Raw genomic sequence first — 13,473 nt, 5'->3', positions numbered from 1 at the left:
TAGATTTAAAAATACAGAACAATAATGTCAAGACTATTATAAATCATGTCATCATAGTAAAAATAAGCTACTTGAAATAGTGACCTTTTAAAAGAAATTGTGATGTGTTCTGTTGAGTTCATGGATGTGGCTCAAAGTCGGCAACACATGCTTAGCATGCAGAATCTCATGTACAATCCTCTTTGCTAATGATTTCCCAGGTAGATACCCTTGTGACTGTCCTGTCCCAAATAAAATAACATAAATGTGTGTGTTCTGCCAAAATATTATAAGGAGGTATGGGATTATCTAATTCAAAAATAAAAAATAGAAGATGATTATACTTTTTTTCTCAGATAATTTCTCGATACATGGTGACCTCATTATTTTATAAATAGTACATGTTTCTAGTGAGTTATGCAAATTTAATTATAAGCATCTTGTCTCTATACTTATACTAGCAAAAGAAATTCATTCTAGATGAGGCATGCTTCAAAGGTGGTTTAGATAGAGTAGGTGAAATGGAAGCAAGAAGTCATACTAACATGTGAATTACTTCTAAATTATAGATTTCTAAACTTATTAGGCATACAAATCCCTTTTTCCAAAAAAAAGAAAAGCACTTGCATAACAATATAAATTTATCATCTTTAAGCTAACAAGGCAATACAATGGAAATCTTTTATATTTAAGCAGAGTGTCCTCCTATTGAATTTCAGTCATACTATTACCACTATATCTCGAAGCAGTGTTTGTCACTTTAGGAAACACTCAACTAAGGGAAGAATTTAAGCTCTAATTCTATTTCTTGTAAAGACTAGAGAAATGAGAATTTATAGATAGAAAGCTTCATTTAAAGATACCACTTTTAGGGGCCGGGCGGTGGCGCTAAAGGTAAGGTGCGCCTGCCTTGCCTGCGGTAGCCTTGGAAGGACCGCGGTTCGATCCCCCGGTGTCCCATATGGTCCCCCAAGCCAGGAGCAACTTCTGAGCGCATAGCCAGGAGTAACCCCTGAGCGTTACCGGGTGTGGCCCAAAAACCAAAAAAAAAAAAAAAAAAAGATACCACTTTTAAAATTCTAATTATGTTGATTTATCAAGATCCTTGTTCGTTCTGAAATAAGTGTCTACTATATTGGATGTTTTAGAATATAGTAAGAAAATAGCACAAGGCTTGGGACCAGAAGACAATATAGGAAGGGGATTAGTTCCAGCTCTTGCACAGTATTGGGGAACCCACAATTGTTCAGAGTACTAATTAAGTGGACTAAGTATTATCTTAAGCAGCCTCATTGTAAAGGCAAAAATATAAAATTTCTACTTGTTTTTACTTGACAAAGGTTTTTTCCTTTTTTTATATGCTTGATATAATGTCAGTGGCCAGCCTTTCAGGTGCTATTAATGACTTTAAAAACCTTTATTTCTTTCAACAGATTTTCCACATGACATATGATCTTGCCAGTGCAGTGGTGAGGATTTTCAACCTCATTGGCATGATGCTGCTCCTGTGTCACTGGGATGGCTGTCTTCAGTTCCTGGTGCCACTGCTGCAGGATTTTCCCCCAGACTGTTGGGTCTCTTTAAATTCAATGGTTGTAAGTACCTTAAAAAGTACATTTTCAATGGTTTCTTAAAAACATCTTATGTGTTTCTGTTAAAATGTTCTAATTTACGCCCTATAAATATTTAGAGGAAACTTAATTTTGCTTTCATGGATATAAAAATCATGAACAAAAAATTTTGTTTTCTCCTGTAACAAAATTTCTTTTATATAAAATGATTCTGGGAATGTGTAGGTTATAACATCTGTTCTTAGATACATCAGTCTGTATATACTGAAACATTTTTTCCAAGATGCATTTACAAATTCACGTGAACATGTAATCATATTACCTGTTGATTAAAATAAACCTTTTCAAGTTTTAAAAGATATTAAGTATGCTTGAGACATGAAACTCTAGGCTTAAAGTACATATTATTAAAATATATAGAGCATACGTGCACTTATCAAATGAGACATAAAAGGTAAATAATGATATTTCAGATGAAGCTTCTTTCTAGGGAATCTTCACAGCAAAATAGGCTTTAAACTTTACCCTTGGTGATATGTAAATATTTTTCAAACTGTGAAATTTAAATACATAGTTAAGTGATTCATACATAATTTTAAGAACAAATGTTTGGTCTGCATAGTATAATACCTAAACAAAAACTGAAATAGCAGTGACTAGTTGAATATATAGTCACAAATGTACTGTCTCTTATATAAATTGTCATAGTTCCTTCTTGTATTATATAAAATTATATTAAATAAAATGATATTTACTTTGTTCATTAGATTATCTTTTTCTGTGTGACATTGGAAGTAATTTATGAGACTTTAACAAAATTTAAATTTGATTTGTCATAAATCAACTACTCTCTCCTTCCCCAAACTATCATCTTATTACTAATTAATTGACTTAGTATTTTAGTGGTGACATGAACATGTATATTTTTCCAGTAGTTTTAACTCTGTAGAAAAAGGAATTTACAGGAGAATAAATATGGTTTTGTTACTTCCTTTTTCTGTTCTTGCCTGTAAGTTTCCTCCCTTCCTGCTCTTTCTTCCTTATTCTTTCACGTTCCTTCAGATCTGTTCTTCATATCCATAAATTCATATTTGCTTAAATATCCCTGTCTATCTATCAGAAACTTTCTCTGATTACTCTATCTACTATGTTTTTCCCACTTGGTTTTGTTTTATTTTAAAATAAATTTTATGCACACACAGATGTTTGTTATTTACAATTTTTGTCTTCCTCCCATATTAAGGTTCATTAGATCAGATAGTTATTCCATCTGTCCTTGTTTTCACTGCTCAGAACAGTACTTAATAACAATTTATTACATTAATCATCCATCATCAAAAGCTACTTTTAGAAATGTTTTCTTTTTTTTCTTTTCTTTTTTTTTGGGGGGGGGACTTTTCTGCCACACCCGGTGGTGCTGAAGGGTTATTCCTGGCTGTCTGCTCAAAAATAGCTCCTGGCAGGCATGGGGGACCATATGGGACACCTGGATTCGAACCAACCACCTTTGGTCCTGGAACGGCTGCTTGCAAGGCAAACGCAGCTGTACTATCTCTCCAGGCCCACAGAAAGGTTTTTGCCACTATAAAACAAGAGCCTTATATCAATTAACTTTTAAAATCTGGTAAGTCTGGGGCCGGGTGGTGGCGCTAGCGGTAAGGTGCCTGCCTTGCCTGTGCTAGCCTAGGTTGGACTGCGATTCGATCCCCCGTCGTGCCATATGGTCCCCCAAGCCAGGAGCGACTTCTGAACTCATAACCAGGAGTAATCCCTGAGCATCACCAGGTGTGGCCCAAAAACCAAAAAAAAAAAAAATCTGGTAAGTTTCCTCCTGTATATGTTTGTCATGTCTTCTAATTACTAAAAAAAAAAAAAAAGGGGCCGGGAAGGTGGCGCTAGAGGTAAGGTGTCTGCCTTGCAAGCGCTAACGTAGGATGGACCGCGGTTCGATCCCCCAGTGTCCCATATGGTCCCCCCAAGCCAGGGGCGATTTCTGAGCGCATAGCCAGGAGTAACCCCTGAGCATCAAACGGGTGTGGCCCAAAAACAAACAAAAAAAAAAAAAGATATCATTAAGAAATATCTGGAGATTACTATGAAAAAATAATGGTTGTATAATCTGTCCACTGACTGATTCATCTTTGGCACCATAGCACATTTAAATTTAACATTTATCACATTTAAATTTAAATTTAAATCATTATAGTTAATAAGTTTTCAGTATAGTATTTCACTTAGATCTATGCCTTAAATAGTTTGTAAGCAACTTTCCAGTTGTTGGTTACCTTACAAAAGTTAATAGGTTTGTTTGTAACACACAACATATCATTTGATGCTAGAGAGAGTACAACTTATAAGGCATTTGCCTTGAATTCTGCTAACTATGGTTTAATTTCCAGCACTACATATGGTTCTTTGAGCATTGTCAGGACTAGTATCTGATCAAAAGCCAAGAGGAATCCCTTGGCACTGCCAGGTGTGGCCCAAAAACTAAGAAAATAATTGAAAGCAACATTATTGAACAACTATCACTAAAAATTTTATTTTCAGAATTGCTCTGTCACACAATAAAAGAAATCTATGATTGATGGGAGGTTAAATATACATCCGTGTTAAACTTCATTTATGAAATAGATGTATATCATTTTCTCTTTCTTTTTGCCAAGCATCATCCCAGCACTGCACTGTATGAACACAAAATAGTAGCATGAGAGAAGGGCCCTACCCTGATGCTGTTGACTAGCCAAATTCCATTCATATCAATTCTCACTGTGTGCTATAAACTCTACAGAGATGAACAAAGCATAAATTTTACTCTGAAGGAATTTTTACTCCAAAAGATAGGGAACTGGGCCCTGAGCAATAGCGCAGCGGTAGGGTGTTTGCCTTGCATGCTGTGCGGCTGATCCAAGACAGACCACCGTTTGATCCCTGGCGTACAGTATGGTCCCCCAAGCCAGGAGCGATTTCTCAGTGCATAGCCAGGAATAACCCCTCAGCCTCACCAGGTGTACACCCCCTTAAAAATTAGGAAACTATTTGCAAAAATCTATCAATATGATTTTGAATTGAGGCTTCTGAAATGTGTGAAATAAATGTGTATAGAATCCTGAGCATGGGGTCAGAGCTCATGAAATGCTGCCCTTTTTATGTTTCCCATGTATTGCGTGTGCACTTAAAAATGCAGACATTCTTATAAACAATTTTTCTCCTAATTTAATTTTCCAGAAAAACTTTATTTGTTCCTACATGCATAGTGGTATGCTAATAGCAGTTTTGGAGTGGGTTGAGAAGTCTGTGAGGAAGATAAACTAAATAGGTGTGTTGTGATATGAAAACCAAGGAGACATTTCAACTTCAAACAATTTTGGATCACAAATCTTTAAAAAAGTTTGGGATTAATGCAGTCACTTCTAGGTCAAAAGGCTAATAGTCACAAAGGTCTATTACATGATTAGAGTATTTAAGCAAATGCTTATTTAAGCAAATGGATTTTAACAACAAAAAACTAATAATAATCATATACAAGTTTCCATTTACAAGTAGAACACTGAATCTTTATATGAGTCTTTTATTCCCTAGTATTCTATCAAAAGTGCAAAGAACATTAAAAAGCTTCTCTTTTGCTTTACAAAGACCAATAAAATAACTTCTTGAGAGAGTGATGCATACAAGTGATATAACTTATAAATAAAGCAAAAATTACATGACTAAAAATATATCTGTAGGAGCCAAAGCAATAGATAGCACAGCAAATAGGGCGTTTTCCTTGCACGCAGCCTATCTGAAACTGACCTGGGTTCGGCTCTCAGTATCCTGTATAGTTTTCTGAGACTACCAGGAGCTATTTCTGAATGAAGAGCAGGAGTAAACTCTGAGTGTCACTGGGTATGGTTCAAAATATATTAAAACAAAAAAGTATATATATATATATATACACACACATACATATATATGTTGGGTATATATATCAATGGTTTTTATTTGAAATTATTTAAATTAAAAATACATTATTATCATTTTCCTAAGTAAAATGTGTTACTTATTAAAATTATTTTTTAAATTTAAACAAAAGGTAACTAATTTGCTGACAAGTCAGTATGTAGCTTTACTGGAAAAAAATGCATTCAGAGTCCCTATGAATTATAATAACAAAGTAGGTCAGCAGCCTGCTGAGTATTGTAATTCTCCTTGGCTATACTGTTTCTGCCTATTAGGAAAACCAGCTTGGTGATAGCTCTCTATCCGGCAGAAACATGAACTCATCACAAAAGTGAAACAATTCGTACACTGTGTTCCTCCACTTAGCCATGTATTTCTTAAGGAGGGCAAGCATATCAAAATGAATACTGATATTTTATTTTATTCCTAAATGTACATTACAGAAAACTCTTAACCATGAAACTTAGTTTCATAGTAAACATAGATTGAAGATATTACTTCATCCACTGTACTTTGCCTTTTCACATCTACATACCTGTCCTGCATGTTGATCCACTGATCAGCGGCTCTAGCCTGTGAAAACCTGTGGTTTTCAGCCTTTTATACTGTCATGTTTTTATGGCCTAGTATTTGAAAACAACTGGCTTAGATTATATATTGACTATGACTACCTAGAACTACTATGTTGAATACAAAAGCAATCCATAAATTCAAGCTATTAAGTAGAAAAGAGAAAGGCTTGGGGAAAATGTTATTGTATGTGATCTTAAGGACATGTAGAATCATTGGCCATTTTTCTTTGTGTCTCTATGAAATGGGTCTACTGTGAACAACTATTAAATACTGTTTGATTATTACCAAATAAGTGCATCATGATTCCATTTTACACAGAGTAATTAATACCTGACTCAGTTATATAATTATCTCTTACTTTGTGCATAGAACTTTGAGTATATTTATCTAAAAACTATATTTACTTTAATTTGATAAGACTTAAAATAATAAACTCTTACATGAAAATGTCAAAATTTAATACCAGATCTTTCTAATTTATTTTTATTTTTTTTTCAAGCTACACCCGTGACATTTAGGGATTATTCCTAGCTATGCACTGAGAAATCGCTCCTGGTATGGGGGACCATATGAAACAGCAGGGGATCAAACCAAAGTCTGTCCTGGATCAGCTGCATGCAAGGCAAAAGCCCTACTACTGCACTATCATTCTGTCCCTCAATCTTTTTAACTTTTAAATCTATACATAAAAACAATATAATATATATTACATTATATATTATATAATATATTATATATTAATTACATTACATTACATTATATTATATATTACTCTCAGATAATATATTACCTTAAATATTTATTATATTATTTATGAAACAAAATCAACAAGATTTTATTTATTTATTTATTTTGGATTTTGGGTCACACCTGGCAGCTCTCAGGGGTTACTCCTGGGTCTATGCTCAGAAATCGCTCCTGGTATACTCGAGGAACCATATGGGATGCAGGGATTCGAACTACCAACCTTCTTTATTCAAGGCAAACACCCTACCTCCATGTTATCTCTCCGGCCCCCCAAAATTTTATTTAAATATATTCTGTTATGCGCTGCAAACCCATTTCTATCCCCCACATCCCATATGGTTATCCAAGCATTGCCTGCAATGATTTCTGAGTGAAGAATCAGGAATAACCCCTGATCACTACTCAGTGTTATTCCAAATAAATATATGTATATTAATGATAATAATAAATAGGAATTATAATAATAACTTACAAGGCTATTCAAGAAGTTTCTTTGTAGGAATATATATATGTATGTATCTAGATACATACACACGAGCACTTTCACTAATCTTTATCATTGTTATCAATTTGGTAATTCAAGAACCTTGCTAAAATTTAGAGGATGAACTTCTGGGGGAAAATTATATTTTAATTGTAGTTAAAGTAATTAAAATGTATTTTACTAACTCAATTTACCATAAACCTTACCATTACCTTTAAAAATAATTATGGGTTGTCAGTATATGTGCAAAGTACCCCATTCTCTGTAAATTCCCACAGAGCAAAGAGTAGGACCTGAACATAAATGTTTGTGGCACTAAACCCAAATGAATTAAAATAAAATTAAATAATAAGGTAAAACAAATAACGTGGTGGGTCTATAGAGCTATAACAACAAGTAAGATGTTTGTCTTGTTTGCAGCAAAACCAGGTTAATTTCCTACCACCAAGTATATTTTCCTATGCTCTGTCAATAGTAAGCCATGAGCACCTAGAAGCCAGAACAACAAAAGTACAATTTTTCATAAATTATCAAAAGAATAATGACTTTTAGCACACAAACATGTTTGAAAATTTATACATATAGTAGAAAGAATAGACTTCTGTTAAGTTGAGAAATGATATCCTTGTTTAATATTTTTAGTTATTTAAATACATAACAGAAGCACAATTTTGCAATGTGTTTTTCTTAGAAGTATTATTATAGCTGAACACATTCATAAAATTATGCCATTCATGACACACCTATGAAGAGGATATTGATTGAAAATGCTAAAAGTATATGACATTTTATGTACCATAATATACTTTGTTATAAAGATTTATTATCTTTTTTAACTTCTAAATATAAAAAAGTATTTTAAGTTGTAGCAAAATAATTTTTTCGCACAAATTGCATGCCAAATTTCAATGGGAACACCACAACAAAGGCAAACATTGACTACAGGAGACCATAGATTGGAGAGAAGAAAGGATATTTGCCTCAATCATGCCCTATTCATATGATTTACTCATATTTGATATCTGGTCTTGCGTGTGGCCCTTTAGACCCTACCAAAAATGATCCCTGGGCAAAAGGTAGGAATAAGCCCTAACTGCTGCAGTAAGCAACAACAACAACAATAAAAAAACACAAAATAACAAATTGATTGCTTTACTGTTTAATTCTTAGTAAAAGAAACTTATATGCACAAAATAAAATATAGTCTCTAATATAATAGTTACATATCTAGTTTTGTTTCATTGTGAATTAGTTGCATGATCTCCAATTTTGAAAAAATAAACCTGAAAACTTTTTAAAAACATTTAGAATATGGGAGGAATTACTTTCCCCAACTTTAAACTTTACTACAAAGCAATAGTTATCAAAACAGCACGGTATTGAAATAAAGACAGGCCCTCAGATCAGTGGAATAGGCTTGAATACTCAGAGAATGTTCTCCAGACATAAAATTACCTAATTTTTGATAACGGAGCAAGAAATCCTAAATAGAGCAAAGAAAGCCTCTTCAACAAGTGGTGTTGGCACAACTGGCTAGCCACTTGCAAAAAAATTGAACTTAGACCCCAGCTAACATCATGTATGAAGGTAAAATCCAAATGGGTTAAAGACCTCGATATCAGACTGGGACAATAAGATATATAGAACAACACATAGGCAAAACACCCCAGGACATTGAGACTACAGGCATCTTCAAGGAGAAAACTTCACTCTCCAAGCAAGTGAAAGCAGAGATTAACAGAGGAGAATATATGAAGCTCAGAAGCTTCTCACCTCAAAGGAAATAGCGCCCAGGATACAAGAGCCACCCACTGAGTGGAAGAAACTATTCATCCAATACCCATCAGATAAGGGGCTAATCTCCAAAATATACAAGGCACTGACAGAACTTTACAAGATAAAACATCTAACCCCATCAAAAAATGGGGAGAAGAAATGGACAGACACTTTGACAAAGAAGAAATACAAATGACCAAAAGGCACATGAAAAAATGCTCCACATCACTAATCATCAGGGAGATGCAAATCAAAACAACTATGAGGTACCACCTCACACCACAGAGATTGGCACGCATCACAAAGTATGAGAACAAACAGTATTGGCGGGGATGTGGAGAGAAAGGAACTCTTATCCACTGCTGGTGGGAATGCCGTCTAGTTCAACCTTTATGGAAAGTGATATGGAGATTCCTCCAAAAACTGGAAATCTAGTTCCCATATGACCCAGCTATACCTCTTCTAGGAATATATCCTAGGAACACAAAACTACAATATAAAAACCCCTTCCTTACACCTACATTCATTGCAGTACTATTTACCATAGCAAGACTCTGGAAACAACCAAGATGCCCTTCAACAGACGAATGGCTACAGAAACTGTGGTACATATACACAATGAAATATTATGCAGCTGACAGGAGAGATGAAGTCATGAAATTCTCCTATACATGGATATACATTGGAATCTATTTTGCTGAGTGAAATAAGTCAGAAAGAGAGAAAAACGCAGAATGGGCTCACTCATCTATGAATTTGCAGGCTGGTTCTTTTGGCCAACTGTCAACAAGAATGACTTCTGGACCATCAAGTGCCTTCCTTTTTTAAACAAACTCTCAGATAATTTATTATAATTTTATTGCATATAAACAACTTTAATGAAACCACGATGACTTGAAGCTATTGAAACTGTATTTGAAAATAAATTTAAAATAAAATGCAGTCAATTCACCAAAGGCTGCTGCTATCTAAACCTTTCTTTAGAATTGGTATAATGCCTAGATGCCTACCATATAGTGACATAAATGTTTAATTAGATAAAGTGTGAAAACAAAAACAACCATTTTAAATAAGTATATTCTACCTTAGAAACACAGTTTTCATAATCCATCTCCAAATCGTCATGGGGAAATTTATGATTGCTGATTACCAAAGTTCTCATGGTAATTATGTATCAGATTTTGGGAAAGGTTCAATTATCAGTAACCACACCTTGGATAAACATAACTAGCTACAATACTACTACAAAGTTGCATATTTTGATTTAAGATATTATATCCCATGTGAAATATAAATACCATATGGATATGTGAATATATTTGTATTACATATTTTATTGCATAATATTACTGATTAGATTTCAAGACCTCATAAATGTGAGGTATACTCCTAATAGTGAATTGTGTCCCCAGTTCATAATTACTGTGTTTTAAATATTGTATTCCAAAAATAAGAACAGCAAAAATGTTTAGAGCCTGAGATTTTTATTTTGTAATTTCTAAAATAAATCGGATAGTTCATTTGGTTTAAACCGGGAAAAAGTGCTTAGCCACATACATGTTCTGGTCTCTTCTATTGTTCTAAGAATTTAACCAAATTTCTTATTTAATCATGTAGTTACAAAGGGAAAAAATAAGAAATAACATAAAAGGATCGTGGGGAAATTTGAATAAAAGTGATTTGCCTTAGCAAGTCATTTTGAAGTTAACAAATTGGAGAAATTAATTTAAGTTTCTTTATATGTAAATTTTACTGTTTTGTCAGTGAATCCCAATATTATCAGAAATTATCAAAAAGTTGTGCTAGAAAGAACTGGTCTAGTAAAATAAAATAAAATAAAATAAAATAAAAATAAATATAAAATAGTCAACACTATAGAAGATAATTACTTATTTCAAAGAAAAAATACATTGGAAATAAGTTATGATATTAGAAAATAGCAACAAAATTTACTATGCCTGGTCTAGACAGACAATACATCTGGTAGATAATTTGTATTTTAAGCAGCACACCTTGGTTTGATCCCCTGCCCATATATTCTGTCATTATCTGCCAGGAGTGATCTGTGAGAAAAGTCAGTAGTAAGCCCTTAGCTCTTCTGGCGAGACACAAAAACAAATATAGAACAAACAAAAAGAATCTATTAATTATTTGACCTTTATCTAAAGGTTAATTCAATAGTGATAGCCGATATATGACTGAGACTTTATAATCTAAATATCATAGATTAAGAAAAGCTTTATTGATAATTATGCAAAAATACTCTTTATATTTAAGTATATTGCATCCAGACTATTGAAAAAATTTTGGAAGCAATACTGCAATTCGGTGATAATAACCACTCCTGCACATATCATATGATTGATTATATTGCATTCACTTTATTTTGCATTTGTCTATATTGCTATTTCTACCACTCTATTACTTGATTACACTTACTGGAAAAATAGACTGCTAATGAAAATAAAGTTCTGTTCTTGTGATTGTCTATCTTTCTTCCAGGAAAATAGAAAATAAGCAACATAAGGACCATTGAAGGACAGTGCCAATCTATAAAAAAATCTAAAAGAGAAGAGAATATTGTGACCTCTTTCATATTGATTTCTTTAATATAGAATGGTTCTTAGAATCATCTTTGAAAATTAAATTACATTTGTTTGGGTAGAGAACGCAAATTAAAAAAAGTAATGGCGTGCAACAACCTGGAAGGCAAGTATGCCATAAGTAAGAGGTAGCCAGGTCAAAGCTGACTAGTATGGCCAGAGTTGAGTCAGAAAAGAATACAAAGATGAAGTTGAAAAGATTCACTGAGGACTAGAGCCATAGTATAGCAGGTAATCACTGGCCATGTATGCAGCTAACATGTGTTTGATCCCAAGCACCCAATAGGGTCCCCAGAGCACTGCTGGAGTGAACCCGGAGTGCAGAGCCAGGAGAAATCCTCGAGCATTGCTTCGTATCTCACACACACACACACACACACACACACACACACACACACACACACACACACACGAAAAGATACACAGTAGCCAGCCAAATCACAAATTTTATCCCGGAAGATTTGACGTTTTAAGCTCTGTGTTATAGAGAACTCAGCAGCAGTCAATTCCCTATGCTATAGAATGAACCTTTCTTTACAAAGGCAGAATAGAGAGGAGAGAGTTCTACTTTCTTCTAACAGAAGAATTCTAGCAGCAGGCATTGGGGTATGAATGGGAACAAATATCTAGAAAAATAGACAAGAAGAAAGTGGTGTGGGAAATGAGCAGGGGAATTTTGTGCAGTTTAGAGGTGGGTATTTTTTGTTGTTTGGTTTGTTTTTTGTTTGTTTTCGTTTTTGTCTTTTGGGCCACACACAGTGATGCTTGGGACTACTCTTGGTCATGTGCTCAGAAATTGCTCCTCGCTTGGGGGACCATATGGGTCTTCGGGGGATCAAACCATGGTCTGTCCTAGACTAGCGCTGGCAAGGCAAAGCAGACAGATGCCTTACAGCTCTGCGCCACCGTTCATTTTATTTTTTAAAGTTTAATACTTTCATTTGTCTGCAACAAGACACCCCAGCCTGACCAGCCAGGGCCATCCCCCTGAAGAAGATGAGCCCCACCCAAGGTCATGAGGAAGATTATATAGCCAAGGGATATAGGGAGTTTCCAGCTTTCTGATGATATTAAAAAAGATTGGCTTTTGTCTAGGGGTACCTTCCTACTGCCCCCTTGTCCTTCCCTGACAGACTACCTTTATGGCCAGGTAGCTTGGGGCGGGGTCTATGTAAATAGGCTGTGAAGACCTACATATGGCTTTCACCATGTGGTCCTTACAATATGATGTCTCTCCCTGCCGAAAACCTAAGAAGTCTGCCATGTGGATTTTACAAAATGGCGTCCCTCCTTATTCAGAATTCAGGTCCCAACATTCCCTCCTCTTCTTATGGGCCTGAGTCAAATCTTTGACTCTTCTTGAGATTCCTCATCCTTGTCTCTACTTGTGGGCACAGTCTGGAACCTTAGCAAAAGCATCTTAATAAGGGAGGTTTTCCAGGGTGATATTGAACCAATGTTTAAACCAGGTGGCAGAATCTTTCCGTTGTCTTTTTCACTCCTGCAAAGTAGCCTTCACCTGCTGCAGTGTCTCATGGCTGACTTCTGACTGGTTAGCATAGATACTTTATTCCCCCAGAGCATAGATCTAGTCCTCACCTGCTCTGGAAAGCAACTTCAGCTAACTTCCTGATCAGCAACTTCAGCTAACATCCTGATCAGCATCCACTTGATGGGAGGGTCTGGGGAAAGGGATTTCTCTGCTGGATATAAGCATGTGTCAGAGTAGCCATCTGGCAGCACAGAGGGGGTTGGACCCTGAGGCTGAGGCTGAAGGTCTCAGGCAGAATTTTTGGAG

General features: G+C 35.0%; 1 protein-coding gene across 1 annotated transcript in view; it reads left to right on the top strand.

Annotated features, from left to right (window-relative positions):
- The window catches only part of HCN1 (hyperpolarization activated cyclic nucleotide gated potassium channel 1), a 351,288-nt gene that overhangs the window by 219,813 nt on the left and 118,002 nt on the right, over positions 1 to 13,473 (top strand). The window contains exon 3 of the mRNA XM_049768369.1: positions 1,413 to 1,574. Coding sequence (XP_049624326.1) covers positions 1,413 to 1,574 — 162 coding nt within the window. The remainder of the gene's footprint in view (positions 1 to 1,412; positions 1,575 to 13,473) is intronic.

This window comes from Suncus etruscus, chromosome 2 (assembly GCF_024139225.1).
Source record: "Suncus etruscus isolate mSunEtr1 chromosome 2, mSunEtr1.pri.cur, whole genome shotgun sequence".
In the NCBI taxonomy this organism is placed as follows: domain Eukaryota; kingdom Metazoa; phylum Chordata; class Mammalia; order Eulipotyphla; family Soricidae; genus Suncus; species Suncus etruscus.
Note: the sequence above shows the minus strand (reverse complement) of the source record. Positions and strands in the feature narration are given on the sequence as shown.